General features: G+C 41.9%; 1 protein-coding gene across 31 annotated transcripts in view; it reads right to left on the bottom strand.

Moving 5' to 3' along the window:
• The window catches only part of LOC113589459 (peroxisomal membrane protein PMP34), a 35,082-nt gene that overhangs the window by 10,142 nt on the left and 1,261 nt on the right, over positions 1–23,679 (bottom strand). For 2 of the 31 annotated variants that reach the window (XR_014124335.1, XR_014124332.1), the window contains exons 4-12: positions 23,484–23,635; positions 22,445–22,561; positions 21,916–22,064; positions 21,597–21,692; positions 21,368–21,453; positions 20,879–21,044; positions 18,765–18,840; positions 18,468–18,650; positions 16,370–17,095 (exon numbers count right to left, since the gene is read on the bottom strand). Coding sequence is in view for 27 of the 31 variants with exons in the window: in XM_027029140.3 (XP_026884941.2) it covers positions 20,894–21,044; positions 21,368–21,453; positions 21,597–21,692; positions 21,916–22,064; positions 22,445–22,561; positions 23,484–23,635 (751 nt within the window). In the remaining 4 variants the exon portion in view is untranslated. The other 29 variants (XM_081716712.1, XM_081716714.1, XM_027029134.3 and 26 more) reach the window with 28 other exon arrangements.

Here is a 23,679-nt window from a genome sequence, read left to right as displayed (position 1 = left end):
TTGTACTCTTCTAGTTCTCTGATATTCTAAATATTCTAAAAAGTGTTTTAATTTTGGAATCTTATACAGTGCTTTTTTTCCCTTCCATATATTTACAGCATTTAACTGATGCTTTTATCCAAAGCGACTTACAGTTATGACTGAGTAAAACTTGAGCAACTGAGGGCCTTAAGGGCCTTGCTCAGGGGCCCTTAAGTGGCAACTTGGCGGTGGAACCAGCAGCCTTCCGATTACAAGTCGAGTACCTAAACCACTGAGCCACCACCATAGAGATGTACAATGTAGAACATTCCAACTGTGGAAATCTGACTGTGCCATTTAATCACATTAAAAGCTGATATGTATGTATGTTATGGCAAGTAAGTTAAATGTGAACAGTATTGCATTGAAAACATGAAGCGGGTAAATAATTAAATTCTAAACTAGCTTATAGAATAATTGAATTCATAATTGTGTATGTTGTAAAATGAAAAGTAAATGAAATGTCCTCAGTGTTAAAAACAAATTTGACAGTGCAATATCAACAATGATTCACTTTTTAAAATTGAAACAAAATTCAGCACTGCTATGTTGATGCAATTGCCATCGAAAGTTGAAATGCATATTCAATGTTGAAAAGCAAAACAATGTTGCGGTTTCAAGGTTGATTCACTTATCAAAATTGAAACATAATTCAACATTCATTCATCCTTGTTCCATGGCACTGATTCAGCAGGGAATAAACGTTGAAATGCTAGCTGGGTTTTCAGGTCCTGAATGGATTGGTTGCAAGCTGGTGGCTTAGGGGATGGTAGCACTGCATGATAATGCTTTTGCAGTGGACGCAGGGTAGCTGAAGGGGGCACCGTGAGTGACTTACCCTCCAGAATATGCATCCTGACCAGCTCAGAGCGGTCTGGTCGAGCGCGAATCTTCCTCTTTAGATAGTCCTCTGTCTGAAGAAAAACAGAGAGAGAGAGATGAGAAGTGAAAGTAAAAAAGAGATGAGTAGTGCAGGGAAAGCGTGATCGTGGAAGTGCACTGTGGGAGAATCTCACTCACCCTGGCTCTCTCTAAACTGCGTCTCTGTTCATGGAAGGCAGCAGGACTTTTCAGGGCTGATAGAGACAGAGAATCAGAGAGGCAGAGAGAGAAACAGACACAGAAAGAGAGAGAGAGAGAGAGAAGTAGACACACACACAGACAGTCAAACAGAGTTGCAGGGAAAACGTTTCTTGCACATCCAACACTCAGCATTATGTTACTCTCCACTCCTTGTCGAATAATGGTCTGGACTGTGCACATATGTGGTGAAGTCAGAAATCATTCCATGTGAATTTGACTTTTAGTCTCTTTATTTTGACAGATATCAGCCTTCATATTTGTAGTTTTCTTTTTGTTTTCATAAAAGCACTGAGGGGAGGCGAATCTCAAACCACGAGGAACTGGGGTATAGATTCGTTTCCTTTCACCTCCCACTAAGAATGAGGCAATGGATAGTGGATGACCCCACAGAGGCCTGCATTCTGTCTATGAAAGCCATTCAGGAAGAAGTTTCTTCTGCATGTATTTCTAGAACTCTCTGTGTGGGTCTGGAATCTGATTAGTTGCTATTGATATAGTTACCATTGTTATATCATCAGCAAAACTCTCATTTAAGTGGCATTGCAGTCACAGCAGCTTAAAGTTGCTCTCAGAGAGCCTGAAGAGTGTGGACGTATGTACTTGTATGCACATGTGTGTACGTGAGTATTTGCCCGCGCATGTGTGTTTGTGTGTGCTTGAATGTGTCTCAGACGTGCTGTTGTACTTCTCAGTCATGCTAACTGCTGAAGTGCCCTGGGTGTCACTTTCAGTGGGGAACATAAAACCCCATTTCAGGGATCATGGGTAAGCAAAAAAAGAGTGGAACTCAGACAGACAGAGAGTGAGACAGACCGAAAGGAGAGAGAAAGAAAGATAGATGGACCACCTGGTGGTACACACAGCTGTGATGCCAGTAGACTCGGCAGTGGTATTAGTGATGTGCTGATTTGTGATGGATTGTATGCATTGTAGTTGTACTGGTAAATTCTATTAAGAGCACTCTTACAAAACTGTAAAGGAAATGTTCCTCTTCAGAAAACAGACATGAAAATAAAGCAAAACAAGAAGTGTCTGTCTGTCTGTTTTTGGCACTGACCTGAAAATGAGGCTCAATGCTTTTTAACTGAGTAAATAACAAACAATGTGTGTAATAGGGTTGGGTGATAAGAAGGTAATGCCCTGTATTTGAAAATGGTGATGGTAATTAAAATAATTATTGTTGGTATTTCAAAATGGCAACATGAACATGTCTGTTCCACTTCTATCTTGTAACATGTAATAACACATGCAGGGACGGTGCAGAGCTTTAGAGGTTACAGATTGGTGATTGATGTGCTTATTGTTTGTTGAGGTCATACATTGACAGAGATGGGGAAGACAACATGGATAGTGGTGAGTTAAGCAAGCTAATTTCAAAGAAAAATTCTACTGCTGCAATTTGGCAGCATTTTGGATTTGTTCCAAATGAAAAGTGAGAACCAGCAAACCTTGATGAACCTGTATGTAACATTTGTCTAAAATCTAAGGATGGAATCCAAGGATGGAAACATGTTGAATATGCATTCTCATCTAAAATTAAGAGCCCCTTAATTGCTTCACAAATGCCATTGACCTCAAAAAGCCACATGGTCACTGCTGGTAAAGCCACAATGACTGTCACAACAAATGGTAGCAGGTGCTTTCACCAAATCCACAAAATATATAAGGGGTGGTGTGCGATGGAAGGCATGTACATTAGCGGTTGCAAAATACCTCACTAAAGAAATGGTTTCAATCCACATGGCCAAAAAAACATTCATTTAAAGCCATGATACAAACACTTGATTGCCAGTCTGAGCTACCTGGAAGGAAATACTTTTCTAAAATAGTGATTCCCAACTTTTATAACAAAGATCGACAAGATGTAAACACATGCAGCCGTAGACTGCAGACAGCTATTCACTGACAAGATATGTGGTCATACCTGAACATGACTCCATACATGTCACTGACCGTCATACTGGATATTACCATCTAAATGTCTCAAAGCAACGTTTTTCCCAGAAAGTCACACAGATGCCAACATTACTGGCGGGCTAGGTGATGAACTCTGAGAATGGTGACTGGTTGAAAAGAAGCTCTCTGCTATAACTACGGATAATGGATTTAATATTGCAGCCGCTATCAAGCATTGACCATTGACCATGGTTAAAATGTTGTGGTCATGGTCTCAATTTGGCAGTGTCAAGCACACTACAAGACCAAAAACAAAAACCAGATCATTGTCTTGGAATTTGCCATGCCATTACTGTGGCTTCTCCCACTGCTGGCCTGGGAATGAGAACTGAGAAAGAACCAAGTGGACTTGGGATTTCCTCAACACATGGTAACTGTCCATTTATTTTTTACAAGCCTATTCTGTGGTTTTGTAGTAGCCTACATTTGTAGCCTACATCTTAATCTTTAATGTATATAATGTACCTTGAATAAAACAAAATACCTTGAATAATTATACATTTTGTAACATGCCACATACAAGCCAATTTCAGTTTGCTACTAAATCAGCATTGAACTGTTGAACTGTTTTGTGTTCACTCCATAAATGCGCATGTTTTTGTCTTATTAATTGTTAAAACCTAAAGTTTTGCCTCTGTTTTTAGACAGTATTTAGCAAGAGATTAAATCTATTGAAACTAATGGCTGAATAGTATAGGCTAGGTGTGTTTAAAAAACCTAAAAAAAAAAGGTTTAAATGTGGGGTTTTTTTTCAGATTTTTCCATATTGTGATGTGCAAAATAAGTAACATTTGTAATAAATATTTTTCAAATAAAACATATGTTTGTTTATGGAATGTATGTTAGTGTGTTCATCCTGCCCCCCCTCCAAACCCCTGGTAATACTGTATACCACGAGATTATTTGAAGATGGTATGATAGTTTGATAAAAGGCAATACTGCCCAACTCTTGTGTGTAAAACCATTCACTTCAGTATTACAACAAAGCCTGAGCAACTCGTGTTACATCCGTGCTTACTCGTGGTTAAACAACCTGCCTCTGCTCTGGTGTAGAAGGTGCCCAGTGTTGCATGTAGTACTAGCGTTGCACATAGTAATCTTCCACTATCTTCCACTACCATTTCAACATGTACATATACCAATGTGTCTGTCATGAGCTATGCTCCATGTGCCAGTCATTTACATTTGTGTGTGTGTGTGTGTGTGTGTGTGTGTGTGTGTGTGTGTGTGTGTGTCTGTGCGCATGTGTGTACATACTCTCTCTGTAATTATATTCCCTGTTCCACTTCCTGTGAGTGATATTGCAATTCCATCCAACCTCAGTGTGCAGAAGTCAGTATTTATATAAAGATCACACACAGGCACACCCAGGCACACACACAGGCACACACACATATACTTCAGCATTTTACACAACATTCAAGACCCTAATCAGAACTGAGCTAGACTTTAGGTTTCGTCTTAAATATGTTTAAAGCACATACCCTCTGGCTTCCTCACAGAGGTGCACAAGTTCAGGTCCAGGCTATAAAAGCCATGCTAGGACTCTGTAGCACCTGGCTGTTTTCACTAATTAATTCCACTTAATGGTTTTAACTCATCAGCAAAGCCAGGCAGTTGGAAGAAAATCCTGGAAAAAAAACATGGGCATTCAGAATCAGAGTGCTTCACGTCTGCTTCTATTCCTGGACAGATGGCAGACAAGCACTCAAAGACGTAGCTTCATCTTTTATTGAAGAGGGTTAGGGTTCAACCCCAGCTGATGGCTTCAAGCAATGTGCTCTTTGAGCTTTGAACTTGTCCATTTACTTCCTGTAGGTCACAGAGACCAGATAAATGTAGAACAGGTCTAGATTTTTTTTTTAGTTAACAGATGCATGACTGATTCTTTTCCTTTATGTCAGTGCAGCAATCATATCTAGTATGCATGCTTTTGTGTGCATGTGTGTGTGTGTGTGTGTGTGTGTGTGTGTGTGCGTGTGTGTCTAATCAGATCTTTCTCATTCCTGTTGTACATATTTGACACCTTGACATGCCTTATTTAGCTCATTAGATCAAGTCTGAAACACATCAACCAAACCACAGTTCCATGGACGTTCTGTGAATCAGTGATGTTGAACAGCGCGCGCGTGTGTGTGTGTGTGTGTGTGTGTGTGTGTGTGTGTATGTGTCTCAGTGTGTCTAATCAGATCTTTCTCGTTCCTGTTGTACGTTTGACACCTTGACATGCCTTAGTTAGCTCATTAGATCAAGTCTTAAACACACCACAGTTCCATGGACGCTCTGTGAATCAGTGATGTTGAACAGCGTGTTTATGTATGTATGTATGTATGTATGTATGTGTGTGTGTGTGTGTGTGTGTGTGAACATAAAGGCTGTGTTTACCAGGCCCTGAGTATGGTTCCAGGAAACACCAATCCTGAGCTAATATGTACAAACACCAGTGTTTTTTTTTTTTTTACCCCTGAGGCCTCATTTCACCTTTAACCTTTCCTTTGCTTTAAGAAACCTGACAGATTGCACAGAGACACTTGAGGTCACCACAGAATGGGGGCTCATTCCATACTGTAGGCCTCTATCAATGACACGACACCACGCTACTGTCAAGAATTACTGCTTACATGCGCTCTCTCACACACACAACACAAAACAGAAAAGGCTTTTCCTCACAAGGTTTTGCTAACCACAGGAAAATATTCATGGAGGTTAAAATGTGTCTGCTGGAATATTTATCAGAAATTAATATTTGGCTTAAGGGGCAGTGCAAATAAAAATATCCAGCAAGGTCATCTTAATATAGACCAAGCATTCTGTGTGTGTGTGTGTGTGTGTATGTGCGTGTGTGCGTGCGTGCGTGCATGTGTGTGCGTGTATGTGCGTGTGCACGTGTGTGCGTGTGTGTGTGCGCGTGTATGTGCGCGTGTGCGTGTGTGTGCACGTGTGTGTGTGTGTGTGTGTGTGTGCGCGTGTGTGTGTGCACGTGTGTGTGCGTGTGCATGTATGCGTGCATGCGTCATAGCAGCACACCCATGCCTAAGCTTGGCTGCTCATGCACTTAGAAAAAGCTCAAGATGGAAAATAGTCCTCCAGCACATTAAGCCTTCATAAAACTGAAATGAGGCTCCCATCTTGTCCTGGTGAGGGAAGGGATACAGCTCATCTTGTTTTGAGTCTCACTCTCTTGGATACATATATCCTGGTATATTTCACAGGCTTCAAGACCCCACAGGATTTAATCCTTGATTTACCTTGCCAGAATTACACTGAGCTTTGGCCAAGTGGCTAAAAACTCACCACTCTTCTTCTGGAAGTGAGATTACACCATGGAATGTATGGAATGTTCCACTGAAATGTTTAACATAATTCCAGAACATTAGTGGTTGCATCTTTTGGTTATGTGGTCTCAGAGCACATGTTTACAGTTGTGGAGAAGGTCTACTAGAATCAGAGGGCAAAAAGGAAGAACACACCCTGAGAGACTGCACTTCCTCATCTTCACCACACTGTATCAGAATGGCATCTTCAACAAGGGGACATCTGAAGACACTGGTGTGGACATTTTAAAAGGAATGAAACAAAATCTTCCACAAAGAAAAGCATGTAAAGTATCAGACAAAAGCTGAGACCGGGTTCCCCTCCTACTCAGTTTCTTGGAAGCTGAAACTTAATGTTAACCGGTGCCCTTTAACATTCTCGGATACGTAAATAGAAGGAGCTTAACTTGATCACACCTTCTACTTACAGTTACTTTACATCCTCAGCAGACACACTTCTACGGAGTAACTGACATGTTTCTCAGTATTACAGTGTGTGTTCCTGAGAATCACCCTGGTTGTTGTGTTGTTGCTAGCACCTATCTACCAGCTTTTTCGGATGAGTTACCCAGCAAGGGGTTCACAAACACAGTGTACTCAGGGAAAGAGAGCTGATCACCACCTAGGTTTTGGTAGAGAGTCTTAGGACATGCCTTTCATGCCTTAAGCAATGTGACTGGATACAGGTTTAATGAAGACCACACAGGCTCAACTTGGCCCAGATCCATGCCTCACCAAGAGAGTAACACGGCCTTTATAACATACATGTAACAGCCTGAGGGGAGGGTGGGATACAGCAGCCTGTAATATAACACACATATAACAGCCCAGGGGAGATGATTTGGAGATCTGCACGGTGCATCTTGTCGCATGTGGCTAATGTAATCCCAAATTACCATTACTTTAAATCATGCACACCACACTTGGCACTAAAGGTACTTTCCAACAGCCACAGTTTCAAACAGCCACTGGAGGCTAGAGCAGAGAGATGCCCACTATCCATAGGTTAAGCCCCACTCAGGCATGTGCTCTGTTCAACACGGCCACCATGAACTAAAGAAGCAATTCAAAACTTTGTCTCTCTAGAGCTGACAGGCATTAGCTGTCTCAGACCAGAGGGTGCATGCTTTCTCAAACATCCCTCTGCCTCTCGTCCCAATACGCAAACACTACATACAATACTGTATAAATAAATATTTTGTACAGAACTATTATGGACATTTCATAGTGAAATGATCATAGTTCCTTAATACGTTATACTGTATTAAAAATATATTTATATTGTAAATGTGTTAAATATGTCCAGTTATAAATGTATGAAAGGAAATGGCAATTGTGTTTAAAAAAAATCTCAATGTTAGTTTTACAGGGCTTTTTGCATTACTGCAAAAACACCATAAACAATCCCAAAGGCTGATATAACTCCTCCAATTTAAGTCCTCCAACCTCTTGAGCCTTGGCATATTGGATATCAGCTTCTTGGCAAAATCTTGACTGATGGCAATCGATTCTTGCTTAACAGTGCTTTGAGTTGATCACAGTTTCTGTGTTTTTGCTTGTCTACCCTCTTTTTAAGGGTTGACCACATGTTCTCAATGGGACTGAGATCTGGGGAGTTTCCTGGCCATGGACCCAAAATTTCAAAGCTTTGTTCAACAAGCCACTTGGTTATCACTTTTGCCTTGTGACATTGTCCTCTGTCATGCAGCAAAAAGTATTGTTCATCACCAGATTGGTCCTGGATCATTTGGAGAAGTTGCTCTTGGAGGATGTTCCTTATTTATGGTAGTGTTCTTAGGCAAATTTTTGAGTAAACTTTTCAGTGTTCTTAGGCAAATCTTTCAGCATTGCCAATAAAAAGTGAAAAAAACAAACTTGAAATGCTTATAATTGTACTTCACTATACCATATAAACATCTGATAAAAGGAACTAAAAAACTTTGAAAATCAAATTTTGTGTTGGTCTCAAAACCTTTGGCCATGACTGTAGTTTTAATTTGAATGGCAGATAAAATAGAGCGGAAATGCAACCCACAAGGCAAAGGGAAATGAGTTTTACTCAATCTTACAATCTACAAACCAAAGCTATACGAGGAAAAAGGGCAGAATGAGACAGCCAGTTTAATCACTGGTAAGCAGGCTTCAGTTTACCTGTGTATTATACAGGTATTTTATACTACAGTTTCACAAATGTCTACAAAAGCAAAAAGTGTGGGTTGTGGGTTGTGCTGGTTTTGTGGTTGTTCGTGTTTAGGGTGAGGAAGGGAACACTTACGTGGCATGATGCCCTGACTGACCAGTTCTTCTCGTGTGCGTCTTTGCTGAAGCTTGATCTGCAGCACTGCAAGAAACCACAGGGAAAGAACCAGTGAGCAATGCCAACAGTCTGAAACATTTCCACTGCGCAGTGAATCCCTAACTACAGGAAGATCTACACAACCATTACACAGTCTTTACAACTCAAACCAGAAATGTGCCTGTGCCACTCAAACACATGAGCAAATTACACTGATAATAGACTGAGCTGATAATAGACTGTATATCCCTTGAGTAAAGCACTGCATAAGCAGGGAAATACCAGCAGCCAATGCTGCTAACATTCTGCTGCTCGTCAAATCAGCCCAGCCACTAAGGATTCACCAATCAGCCAGAACTGATCACAAGTTCCTCACAGGACACTCAACAGCAGCTGTGGAGGCCGCTGTTTGCAACAGGAGTTAAAGTGCCACCGTAACCGTTCAGCAAAGCTGTTATTCTACGATAATTCTATCAAAGCAGCTCAGGAAGTCCTGCTAACAACACCCTAGAGAGGTCCATGTTTTACCTTACACACAGCACAAAGCCACGCTCCATTCAGTCTCATCAGCTGCCAGGAAACTTGATGAAGACCCTGTAGCAGCTCTAACTCTCCTTCACACAGACGTCAGTAGAGTCAGTAGAAAATGTATCATACGGCAAAAGAAAGTGAGAGCAAGAGAGAAACAGAAGGACAGAATGAGTGTGTGTGTGTGTGTGTAACAAACTTCCTCTTCCTGTTTCTTCATCTTCTTAAAAAGAGAAATGAACGCCTGTGTGTGTGTGCAAGTGCATGTGTGATGTGTCTACAGCTGGCTGGTGCATACTTATATTTTAACAGATAATTCAAACCTGACTTCAGGTTCCAGTCTGAAATGAGGAAAAGTGAGTAAATGTGCATACACACCCAAATGGCAGACTGGAACTACCTCCAAACATACTCTGATCACCCTGAACTGTAGGGCATGATTAGGGGCATTAAAGTCTGTACTAAAAGGATGAAAATTGTAGAGCTGCACATCTGTTATATGATGCTCTTAAAACAATAGCCAGCACATATCAAAACACACATCATTGCTGTCTACCATAATACGACCTTCAGAGACCATGAATAATAACGCAAATAATGACAATCAGCATGGTATCTGACTCCTCTGAGAGCTGAAATAAGGATGTGAGTTTTGGGCTAAACAGAGTTTATCCTAGATCAGAACTCCTATGCAGAGACTCCACTAATCACCGCCCATGTGTCTGCACAGAAAGCAAAAGCTAATTATCCATTGGCATCTCTGATTATCCTCTGTCATCTCTGATCACCCTCCGACATCCTGCACTAAGCACATTAAGAACATGGCACATGCATGCTTCTACTAATTCAGTACTGTGGGGAACTGACAGACTTCCTCTAAGAAGTCAATAAGAGTTGCCAGAGGAAGAGATATGGTCGTCCTGTGGTTCACTAGCATGGCAGCTGTGAGCAAGGGAGCACTGCTTTGACAGCAACACTCGCATCTCCTTCCTTTTCTGCTGAACATCCAGTCTGTGCTTCATCAAAGCCTAAATAACGTGATTATTATGTGTACGTGTACCTCTAGGGCATGCTGCATCAGTGTCACACTGATCACACTGATCAGTGTCGAAAGATGATCATGCTTCATCAACACACCGGTTCTGTCTAATTTCTGCATGTGTAAAGAAATGACATCACAAACGGCATCAAATACTGCCACAGTGAAAGTCGCCCCATGTACAGTCGTGGGTTGGGACTTGAAGCAACGCTTACGTTCCTGTCCACATTTATCCACAGAGCACCTGCTCAGGGACTATATGCGTCCCAGAGCGACATCCCCCAGCACCTGTTGGATTACTAAATTGTAGTCCTGGCTCGCAGCTGCTGGGACACTAATCAGTGGGCTGTGTCTGCAGCCCCACTGAGGTGCTAGATCACCGGCCTGAGCCGGACGCGGGTCCCACATTCCCAGCAGCCTGAGAATAGGTTGTCTTGTGGCCTTCTCTTAGCTGAGAGCCAGAGTGACGTCCAGACCTGTAGCAGGAATTGTGTACTAGGTCATGATGCTGCTCTGGCCTGTGGGGGTGCAGAGGTCTGAACCCAGTCTGGGGTGTTTGCATGTGTCGGAGGGGGGTAAGTGCATGTTTAGTATTAGTCATACAAAGTGCACTAAACACTTTAACCACACACACCTTGTATGTTAAATGTCACTGCTCTGACTTTAGCACTCAGAGAGTAGCCTGTAATAAACCTGCCCGAGTTTGGCTGGTTTAAACATGTTGGCTGAACCCTTGTCTGAAACACAGTAAGTGTACTCATCTGCCAAGCAACTTTCTAGAGGGTGCCAGTGACATCGGCTCATCTGGGCTAGAAATACACAGTCATGGACACACAGCATGTGTCAGCGCCTTGAGCGTGTATGTCCCTGGGATTAATAGAGGGAGAATGGAAAATAAAGAGCAAGCTGATGCAGAACACATGCATCACAGTATACCCTCTCCATTTCCCCACCACACCAACACATACGGTCTTGCGCAGCCTTTAAGCCTTTACTGCTACTGAAGGAGTGAGCTGCTTCATGTTTAAATGCTAAAAACTATGTAACAAAAAATAAATAAAGCATTGGCTGTAAACTGAAATTATTTAAAATTTTCTTTAAAATTCTGAATGTTTTGCTTACAAATATAAAATGTCTCAATAAATAGTCTAATTAGTTTTGTTTGACACACAATGAGTTTTCTGCTGAAAGTGATAAAACATGCTCAAAAGTGCAAGTTGTCTTACAGGATGCTATACCCACAAAATATTCTCCCTCCATTTCTCTCCATCTCTGTCTCCCTCTGCCTCTCTCTCTCTCTCTCTCTCTCTCTCTCTCTCTTTCCACAGCAGCTGACAACCCTCTTCTGCTCTCTGCTGTCCTCACTGTACTTTGCTGAGTGTATGAATGTAAACTATGACTCCACCTCTTAAAGTGAAACCTTCATGAAAACTACACTCAAGACTTGTGTGTGTGTCTGTGTGTATCAGATGTAGTTTTATTAGCCCTGGACTGGGCAAGAACCCTGACCTCTTCCAACTCTCTCAGACAGTTGCTGACCTCATTACTGTGCCCCAGACTAATAATGCCACAAATGAACTCATAGACCCTGTTAGTGTCCAGGGAGCAAGCCTCCAGTGAGACATACTGAGACACACAAGACTGAGAAACAGAGGCACATATATAAGACACGAGCCACCGCTGTGCTGTTATGTGAGTCAGCGGAAGGGAAGTGGTGTGTGCACAGAAACAGGAGTTCACACACACCACACACACATCACACGATGAAGGAACATGTTGGAGTTCACACACACTACACACACACACAACACATGAGGATGAGACTCGCTGGCAGCTGTGGCTCCTATGCTGCAATATTTGCAGACACAGTGGGAGGTGGTGAGATAAGCAGAGTGAAAGTGGGGTGTGTGTGTGTGTGTGTGTGCGAGTGGGGATTACAGAATGCTGGGTGACTGGTCTTGTATGTGTGTGTTTAGGGGTTACTGTGGTTACATCTCCAGGATGAGGTTTAAATTAACAAACACAAATGCACAATGTTTTAGAGCCAGTTAATAATGGAGTAAATATGCCAGTAAATATTACCACAAACCAGTAACGTTAGATGTCATGTTTTGTATGTCTGGGTGTGGGTTTGGGTGTGTGTGCGCGTGTGACTTTCTTACCTTCTCTAACACTTGGGCAAGCCCGCCTCTCCAGGTCCAGTTGCATCCCTTGTTTTTCTATGCTGCTGCTGATTGGCCCAAAAGGGGTGTGGTTGATGTGGAGACATGGGCTGGTGTCCAGCATGGTGAAATATTTTTTTTCAAAGCAGTAAATAAAGCTAAAATCAGCCTAAACAAAGCAATAGTTTATGACTTACTGCATTTATCACTGACAAACCAGAGCAGACTGAATCAGAAAAAAAAAAAAAATAATTAATGGTGAGCTCAAAAACACAAAAAGCTACTGAAGTGGAAATGTCTTGAAACATAGGCAAAATTCTTGAAGAACAAGAAGGTCCTGAACAAGAGAAAACTCCTGAAGCAGAAAATTCCTGAAGCAGATAGAAATGTCCTGAAGCAGAGACAAATGCAGCACAGAGCTCAGAGGCAGATGCTAGCGACAAGAATGCTCCCATATACATTTCCCAGGGCAGGGCTCTCAAACCAGGGAGAGGAAGATACTGATGAGCAAAAAGACCAGAAAGCGACAGAAGAATGCAAAAAAAGAAAAGAATATGCAGAAATATGAGAGAAAGTAATTTTAAAAGTAATTCCCTCTGAGCTCCTGCACTATAAACAGCTCTGCACTTAAGTGGGCTCCTGCACTGTAAGTGGTCTGCACTTAAGTGGAGCAGCGTGAACTGAAAAAGAGAGAGAGAGAGGTAGAGTAAGTAAGAGGGAGAGAGAGAGTGAAGGGGGAGAAGGAGAAAGTGAGAATGTGTGTGTGCGAGAGAGACACAAAATGTGTTGCTGTGATCAGGGCTATCACAGAACTGTAGCATTCAGATCTCTTGTCTCTCTCAATCCTAACCAGAATAACATGCACATATGTGTGCTTTACATATGTTACCCTGTTATACTATTTCACAGTCTATGTATGCGTGTGTGTGTGTGTGTGTGTGTGTGTGTGTGTGTGTGTGTGTGTGTGTGAGTGTGTTGCCTGACAAACTGCTTCACACTGGGCATTTAAAACGGTGAGAAAAAGACTTTCATATAAATAGTGAAAACCACACACACCATAATACCCAATCACACAACACATATCTAGAGGTGTGTGTATGTGTGTGAATTTTTCTTCTATTAAATGTATCTTCTAATTACACAGTATTATCTTTACACAGTACTTAATCTATACAATCTAAATAAATAAATAAATAAATCTGAGCAAATACAGTATTTTCCCCACACAAAATGAACACACAATCTCACACACACACACACACACAAACACATGTGCTTCCCTGGGGATGCAGTTTTAAATAACTGGTCCAGCTGGCCTGCACAACTATATACAGCAGCATATCACTTCTACCATGAGAGAGTGGCTAGCTAGAGTTTCTTTACACACACACACACACACACACACACACTCACACACACACACACACACACAAACTTTAATTTGTTTAAGTATCAAAATGTGCAAATAAGACTGTGAAACCAAATAGAATCAGAACATTTTCTTAAACAACACAGCACGATAATGAAAAGATGTAGTAAACTGAATTACTGTCTCAGATTGTCAAATTCTAATGATATTATAATTCAGTCGTTTAATTACACAGTGGGTTAAAAATTAGATGCATTTATATAATGACGTATTAATGCATGATCATCTCTAATCACATGTATACAATAAAAAAAAAACATTTATCAGTTTAATTAATATTTAAAATAAAGCAGTTCAGATAAAAGACCTGTATATGTATCAGATACACTGTCAACACCAGCACCCAGGTGACCTTTATCTAAACTTGTCTGCTGAACCCAGGCGCAGGACCTCTTCTACCCACCAGGTGGCAGCACATGTAACAAATTTTGCCATCTGACTCAGGAATCCTGTTTAAGTTAGTTTCACCACTCTTGCTCTGAAATTGGTCTGTCATTAATGAAGTTCAGCAATTTATTCATGTATCAAAGGTCAGAGTGGTGAGCTGTGTATGACATTGCCCTCTAAAACCAGCAGTCACACAAGAGTCTTCCCAAGGATGGAGTTTATTCTGAATTACAGACACTCTCCCTGCCTCCTCAGACTCTAATCTATAGTCTCCATGTAGCCTGCTCATGATGGCAGACTCCCCTTCTGCAGCAGTAAGGACCAAAATACACCCACACAACACAGAAGAGAACACACGCAGCACACAACACAGAATCACACACACAGCACACAACACCGGCACACACATACAGTATACAACAAAAAATAACAGGAGTGCATCAGAGAAACTTTTCACAGGAACTCATCACAGCTGCATTTTTCTCCACTGATGGTTAAGCCACCGCTCTGAACAGAGAACCCAGACCACAGGGCCCTGCAGGAAGAGCAGTGTGGCCCTCACTGAATCCCTCACCGTTCCTCCGCTCCTGAATGGGCAACAAAAGGCTGGGGGTGGGCTGAAGAGACAGTTCCTGGAGGTCACTGGTCACCGCGTCACTCTTAGAGCTGGGGTAAGGACCTGAAGCCCCAGCTACAGAAACAGCATCAGTGGAGGTCAATCCATATTCCTGCAGGCTTTCCATGGTTGCCAAAGTAACAGAGAAATGTTACATGACAGGTCTGAGAAAGAGAGAGAGTGAAAGGGAGATTAGAAAGTTTAGCTCAGCAGAAAGCATCTGGGAGTCATGGCGTCTGAGAGCCATGGTGCTTTTTGAGGAAAGCTCGGGAACTAATGTAACATCCAGCACTAACATTTCAACACCAAGAACTGAAGAGTTTGTGGCTGGGATAGTTTATCTGCTCTCAGAACAAACTGGCACTGAAGAGTGCAGTGCTTCACAAAACTTGTACATTTTACAAGCAGCTGCAAAATATGTTCCAGCAAGTTCTTCACAGGTAAAGCACTAGCAGAAGACCAGCACACATGGAGGACCGAAGAAAACCAGGTATTCCCCTTTAAAAGACACAGCAGTTTCCACTGAGTGTTGTAGGAGAACACATATATTACCATGAACGGTGATAGATTTGGATTCCTTGTGGGTGTTTCTCAAAGAGAGTTATACAAACTTTTACTCCTTTGTACGAGGTAAATAAGGTTTAATAAGTGGTGAGGAGAAAGCAGCTGATGAAAGCAGTTTCTGTGGCTGAGGTCATATTCTCAGTCCAGCACATTCTCATCTTAGCAAAGCCTCTGTCCTACATCCATAGCAGATCTCCACTAAAAACATTTACTCAGAAAAATATCACTCAAACACATATATTCACACACGCAAAACACAAAACAGCCTTTTCATGAGTACAGTGCGTCGGTGTGCTCATGACTTGCACGCTGCGACAAATCCAGAGATAAAATTAAAAACTACTTAAGGAATCGCTGGTATGTTCCCATGGAAACCTCTGTGCAGTCACTTTGTCACCATGGGGATTAGTGACTGACAGGCTGTCTGACCAATAGGAATATTAGATTAATTAATGCATGATAATCTGTTAAGATCCACAAATGTGCAGTGAAGCTTCAGAGCTGTGTGAAACTGAACAGAATCAGAACATTTTCTTGAACCACACACCATGACGCTAACGAGATGACGCTAACGAGATGACCGTGTGAAACCAAATAGAACATTTTCTTGAACAAGACAGCACGATGAAGAGATTACTGTCTCAGGTGTGTCAAATTCTAATGATAGCAGTATTTTAATTAACTACATAATGCACTGTTATAATAAAAATACTAGCATATTAAATGTATTAACAATGTATTTGGCAGTATATATGACTGATAAGAATATTTGCCACTTTTGGGATAGATATGTTTTTTCTGCTGCTTGTAAATGTGCAGGGATGTGCATAAGGAGGAAGTTGTGAGATTGTCTCGTAAACAGAATTAAACTATATATCCCTCACATACAGCATGGGAAATGACAAACTAATGATATAGTTCTGCAGGAGCTATATGCGCACAAACCTGTGATGAGGGATGTGATTTATACTCACCTGGCCTATTTTACCCCTAATTATCAGGCTGTTGCACTTTCCCCACCCCACACACAGCACAACCTAGACCTCAAAATAGAGAGGGAGAGAGAGAAAGAGAGAGAGAGAGAGATAGAGAAAGAGAGAGAGAAAAACACATTTGTTTGATGTTTGCTTATTAAGACATCTGTGGTGATATTGTTCAGCATTTGCTACAGTTCAGCATTTAACATTATCATCCCCTCCCTACTCACTACAAAGTTAGAGGATCTAGGACTGCATACATCCCTGTGCGACTGGATCTCCAACTTCCTAACAGACAGACCACAATCGGTATGGGTGGGCAACTGTGCCTCATCCACCCTCACCCTCAGCACTGGAGCTTCTCAGGGTTGTGTCCTAAGCCCCCTGCTCTACTCACTGTACACCTACGACTGCACAGCCACTTCCAGCTCCACCATCATTGCCAAGTTTGCTGACGACACCGTTGTCATGGGTCTGATCTCGGACAACGATGAGAGGGCGTACCTGGAGGAGGTTAAACACCTGGAAAATTGGTGCCAGGAAAATAATCTCCTCCTAAACGTCAGTAAGACAAAGGAGCTGATCGTGGATTGCAGCAAGAAGCAGGAGCGGCACTACCAACCTGTGAGGATCAGTGGAACCATGGTGGAGAGAGTAGATAGTTTCAGGTACCTTGGTGTTCACATCTCGTAGGAGCTGTCCTGGTCCCGCCATACCAACTCCCTGGCAAAGAAGGCTCGTCAGCGTCTTTACCACCTCAGACGCCTAAGAGACTTCAGACTGCCCTCCAAGGTACTGCGAAACTTCTACACCTGCACTATCAAGAGCATCCTCACGGGGAACATCACAGTCTGGTTTGGGAATAGCACCAAGCAGGACAGACAAGCACTCCAAAGGGTAGTGCGTTCAGCAGAGTGCATCACTCACACGGAACTTCCTGACCTGCAGACCATCTACTACAAGCGGTGCCAGACCAAGCCCAGGACGATTGTGAAGGACCCGACCCATCCCAACAATAGGCTTTTCTCTCTGTTGAGGTCAGGGATGCGCTTTCGCTCCCTGAAGACCAAGACAGAGAGACTGAAGAGGAGCTTTTTCCCACAGGCCATTTGGGCCCTGAATCAGGGAAACTGATCAACTGTGGGGACCACCACCACCATGTAGCATAACTGTATATATATATATATATATATATATATATATATATATATATATATATATATATATATATATATATATATATATATATTCTATTACCACCATGTAACATAAAAACTGTAAATATGCCATTTTACAAAATGGATCTGTACATTCTGTACATATATATACACACAACCATATACATTGTACATTGTGTATATAAACATAATATACATATATTGTACATACATTGTTAATATATTTTTGTACATATATAGAATATATATTTCTCTATGCACCCACCCATTTTCTTTTTCCTCAGTTTGGACAGAGCATTCTCAACCATTTCACTGCGAGTTATACTGTGTATGACTATGTATGTGACAAATAAACCAAACTTGAACTTAAACTTGAACTTCAACTTGAACTTGTGTTCATTGTTCTATTAAGCTTTGGCAATATTTATTTTGCATATTTAATATTTTATACTTTGTACAGTCATGCCAATAAATATATCTTGACTTATCTGACAGATAGACAAATACAGTGCGTTTGCACTTTTCCCACGCACCGCCTCGACCTACTCAAAACAGAGAGAGAGAGAGAGAGAGAGAGAGAGAGAGAGCGCTAGATGGATGGGTGGGGGTAAAGTACGATACTGACAACAATGCCCTGCTGTCTGGATCAGGTGCGGGTTCACAGGTGAACCAGAGAACCGAGTCAGCACCGCACACAACCGGATTTTTCTACACTAGAAACCCCGGCATCAAGTCTCATTTCACTAACGGGAAGTTTCGGTTCTTAAGCAGATTCCCTTATCCAAAGCAACCGGTTTACATGTGCTGCGGACACCAAAAGATATTTGCAATTTTGCTGATCAGCCAGGGAAACGCTTCAAAAATCGTGACGGACATTACGTAACGCGCCAACGGGACCTCATCGGCCCGTTGCTTACCGTGACCAGATGTTGCTCGCGGTGTCTAGGTGATTCTGATCCGTTGCTTTTCAAGTTATGCAGTTCATAGATAGCTTCAAATGTTACCACCACATGTCACGCAATTCGTAGACACGTCCAAGCGTTACCTACCTCGAGAGCTCGGCTCAACTGTCAAACCACGATCACAAACTTTCGCTATTCCTAGAAAAAAAAAGCCAGACACATATCCAGCAACGGCAAACACTCGGGCGTTACAAGGGCGCCTGTGCGAAGCGCGTGGGTAATACTTCCGAAGAACGTATTCACTGCGCTTACATTTTCACGCGCTTCGGCATTCCACGGACTCCGCTCATCAAGGTCCTTTTCCGTTACCGTCTTTCAACCGGAACACCTGGCCAAAAAAAGACAACCACTTATTGTTTTGTCTATAGAAAACGTTTTTATCGACTGTTCTGAGAGCTGTCGTCATGATGAAAAGTTGGATTTAGATGTCATGACACAAGTAATTTTTAATTTTTTTCCCAGCAACGTAATCGAGAGATGGGATGAGACCCGTGGGTGGCATGTGATGTAATGCTATTTCTATGTTTCTGTATTAAAGGACATGAAGCTTAAAAACGTCACAAGTTTCCACTGTGGTAATAGGATGAGCACAAAGAAAATAAAATGTTTCTGCCTACATGTTTAAGGCATTTTTATTTGTATAAATCTAAACAATATTTAAAATCAGTGCAATAGTTGTAGTTAACAGATTTAGTCACAAACTCCTGTTTTAGTCTCTCTCCCCCCCCCCCCTCGCCCCCACTGTGTGCCTTTGTATATCGGATTGAAAAGGGTAAGGATAGGTGCTTCGCGTCCTTGGGTCATTTTGATTACACTTGGCAACAATTTTTACTTTTTTGCCCCACAAACTTAAATAGGCGGACTTTCTATAACTTTTTTTTTTTTATTACTTAATTTGAATGTTAGGATTGTGCTATCAAGCATGGTTTGTAAGTGACAGAACAGTGACCTTTTGAAATAAGTATTATTCATAAACAAGGCTATTACATTTAATATGTGTACAAACATATTTATAAAAAGTGTGGGTATGTGATTTTCACCTATATTTGGTTTCAGGAACCTCCCTCTTTAGCATGTCTGCCAATTTATAGGGCCCCCACTTTCTCCATACATATGTGATGAGTAGACTTGAAAAATAATAACTTTTGGGCAATGAAGTTTAACACTTGCCTCTAGCTTCACAGGCAAATGATACCAGGTTCTGTTTAGTAATCCAAGACAATGTTTAGATTACATACTTTTTGGTGACGACAACAACAAAAAGATCACTTTCATAGAGCATTATTAAAAACAGTGTAATATTTGCAATTTATTGATGAGTCTTAATTGTTATGTAAAACACATTTACAACCAGGTCTGGGTTGTAAGATTACTGGTAATGTAACCTAAGCCAAAGAAGTCAGTTACTTCTAATTAATTTCCATTACTTCTCACTTACTTTTACAGTAGTGCTACATTACTGAGACGGCCCTTTGAAGCAGAAAGCTCAGGCTACTCTTCTGTAATAGATATTGGCCATGTCTATTTATAAATTTTGCCCAAAATGGTGCTCATTTTAGAAACAGAGTAGAAGTTGGTCAAGCAGGGCTTGTATGTCAAAAAGTGGATTGGAATGCAGGCTCTTCATTATATATAAACAATATTTAAAAACTTTTTTTTTCCCCTTCTCTAAAGTGCCGCAAACGAGATGAAGAATTAGATTGCTTTGTAGTCCCCGAATGACCTAGTTTATGCTCCACAGAGTGGGTCATAGAGGCTGCCATGTCTAAAATAGTTCACAATCTCTGAAACTGGCCACTGTGTGTCAGTCCTGCAACTCCAAGACAACCTTTAGGTGGGGAGACAGACTGTCTCTTTAGTTTAACAGACATGTCTGGAAACTAGACTAATTACACCTTACACGCACAGTCACCCATCTTAAAATTAATCATCATTTATTTTTCAAATCAATCAGTTGCTGTGATTGACCAAGAAAATTAAACACATTTGTAACTTCTGCAGTTTCAACTCATTGTAGAAGTGTCAATACAAGTGATCTGAATAACAAACACTGAATTGCAGTGTCCTTCTTAAGCCAGAGACGACAGTGACATCTTGTGAGATCAGACTGTAAGGCATGGTCTAAATGACCACAATGACATGCTCCGAGCACCAGCGTTCACTGCTGTTCCCTGTGGTATGGAGGAAAGCTGCAGTTATGTTTGTAAACAGGCTACAAATGCCTCACTGACAGCAAAAGCACAAATGTTGAACACGCATGTACACAGAACTGCAGAAATACAAAAATACATACTATTTAACTTGGACCAAACAAACAAAGCCTAGCAGCTACTAAGCCAGGGCAGCCCCAAGGCATCCTGAATTACCACCAGTTGAGGTGATCAGCGGGAGGGGACCCGCTGTTTGACCCCCATGGCCCTGAAGGTGGCAGCAGTGATCTTCTCGTAGAGCAGAAACATCAGCGCAGCAGTAAGGACCGTCTGCAGCAGCTTCGCCTCCAGACCCTTAAAGAGCCCCTGTACACCCGACCTCCTACAACATGACAACAGTGCAACACAACGCAACAGTACTCAGTGAGAAACAGGAGTACAGACTTGCCATACACAGTGCAACAACAAAACAGTGTGTTAAACTATGGTGTGGAATGTTTATAATAATGATATGGTTTAGTACTTTGAAACTGCTTAGGGGCAACAATCTGCTAGTCATTAGTGGTAAAGTACAACAGTTCATCACTAAACTGAAACATGCATTTCTATTGTTCAGGGTGGGTCGTCTATAGGGTTCTGGGTGTATTTTTCTGTTGAGAAGATATCTAGCATGCAACATTCCTGGCTGGCTGTGTGTGTGCTTACCGGACTCTGTTAATTAGAAGGTATGTAACACTCCTCAGGCTGTTCAGTAGTTTGGATTGCTCTGTTGGCTGCCTGTGCTGACCAAACTGACCAACACATACACAATCAGAAAGACACACACACACACCCAAACCTCTTAAAACAAACATTTGAGATTATACAAAATTCAAACTACTAATTCAAAACTAAAATAAATCTTTCCCCAACTGTAGAAATGTTAACATCTCACCCGTAGGATGGACTGAACTGTCTGCAGTGGGTAGGTTACCGTGGTAGCTACTGCCTTGGCAACAGCTCCGATCAGGAACGCCTCCACAGAGGACAACTACAAGATGCAAAGAGGACAGTGGAGTAATGTAGCAGGAGATCTGTAGCCCACAAATTCCCAGTGCTGCATTTGCCGAGGCACTGGAGACAAATGTGGCACTAATGTCAGACACAAACTGCACAGTCGCATGATGGCATTCAGTACAGTGGAATTCTGGGATTAATGATCAGTCACAATTCTCATTCAAAGCAGAGTGCAGTGAGGTTTGTGGGGTGCTCACCTCTCGTAATACCCCTCTCCTCAGTTGCCTCTTCAAAGCCTCATAGATCATGAACTGCACACCAGGATTCAGTACCAGCAACAGAGAAGGAAATGTGCCATTCCAAAGAGCACCCACTCCCTCTCTCTGGACAATCTGCACCAAGGCATCTAGTTTTTTTTTTTTTTTTTTTTGGGGGGGGGGGGGGGGGGCTTATTACTTAAAATAAACAACACCAATCCCAAATTTGACCAAGCTGTGTGACTCTCTCTGATCGCACTCGATTAATTGCCCCGCCCCCAGGCAGCATGGATCATTCCCTCTGCTACATATACTGCAGGACTTCTGCTTGCAGCTGGTCTGACATCAAATGGTATCTGATAATCTGAGTACATACAGAGCAGTTATCATAGAGGATAAAAAAAGAAAAATGTACTATTTACAGGTCTTGCTGTTGTAGAAGTGAACTGAGAGTCACAGATACACACACCTCCTTGCAGAGAAGTCCATCAAACAGGTAACACCATAAACATGAACACACACTTCTTACCCATAATCCCATGGTACTGTGTGGGTTGTACGTTTGCATTTCTGAACTTGGCCCCCTGCAGTTTGAGTCTGGTATTGACTACCCAGAGCGGAGTCGTTAAGAGAACATTCACTACACCTGCACACACACACACACACACACACACACACAACAATGGACCGGTAAGTATGGCTTCTTTGAAGTAGGAGTCAGTGCAACAGTAGTCAGATGAGGGGTAACCCCATCCTCCAGGTGAGTGTGCGTTGCACCATGACCCAAAGCATGTGTGCCAGCGTCCACTGCAAGGGGATTGGTTATCTTACCAGAGTTATTATACTGTGAGGGTCTGATGATCATAGCAGTAATCTTACACCCGGAGGCTAGATTACCTTTGTACTGATTTTACACTAGGTGGAGCTAGATTACTTTAGCAGTCATCTTACATGAGGAGGCTAGATTACCTTTATACAGTCATGGCCAAAAGTTGAGACTGACAAATGTTGGTTTTCACAAAGTTTACTGCCTCAGTTTTTTAAAAATCCTTTTGTTGAATGCAGTAATTTGTGATGAAAAATGATGACAAGGAATGACTACAATTAATTGCAATTAATCTGATCACTTCACAGTCTAGAGTTAATGCAAATTGCCATCATAAAAAAATGAAGCAGCAAACTTTCTGAAAAAAAATTGTGCTAGTCTTAACTTTTGCCCATGACCTTAGAAGTGAACTTACATTATGTGGAAAGGCCACAGGCTGACAGAAACTGTGCTGCATTTATATCAGCTGGCAGCACTGACTTCCATGTTCAGTCCTTGTCTGAGGTAGTATACCTTCAACACTCACTGAGACAACAGAAGCAGTAGACACCAGCTAGCATGCTGTTGTTGGAATCTACTACCTGCTTGCACTATTAACGAAGTTGGAATGTTCAGGTAAAAATATCACGTTAAATAAATATGGCTTGTCTACAAAACTCAGATGTCATATAGGTAATACAGTACCATGCACAGTATGTCCTTATTTTATCTGTTAATTTCATCAGTCACTTTGAGAGCTTACCTGCAACAATGCCGATAATTAAGTCTTTGCCTGGGGTTGACCGCTGACCCCGGAGCCATGTGGCCTTCAGACTGTGAAAGCAGTAGAAGTAGACAAAGTTGGAGCAGCACAGACTGCAGATGACTGGAAACCAACCCCTGTAGGGAGCTAACCTGTGAGATGGAGAGAGAGTATTCAGAGATTAACAGAAGTTTGC

This window comes from Electrophorus electricus, chromosome 6 (assembly GCF_041902795.1).
Source record: "Electrophorus electricus isolate QZ-2024a chromosome 6, ASM4190279v1, whole genome shotgun sequence".
Taxonomy (NCBI): Eukaryota; Metazoa; Chordata; class Actinopteri; order Gymnotiformes; family Gymnotidae; genus Electrophorus; species Electrophorus electricus.
This window is presented reverse-complemented; position numbering and strand designations above follow the sequence as displayed.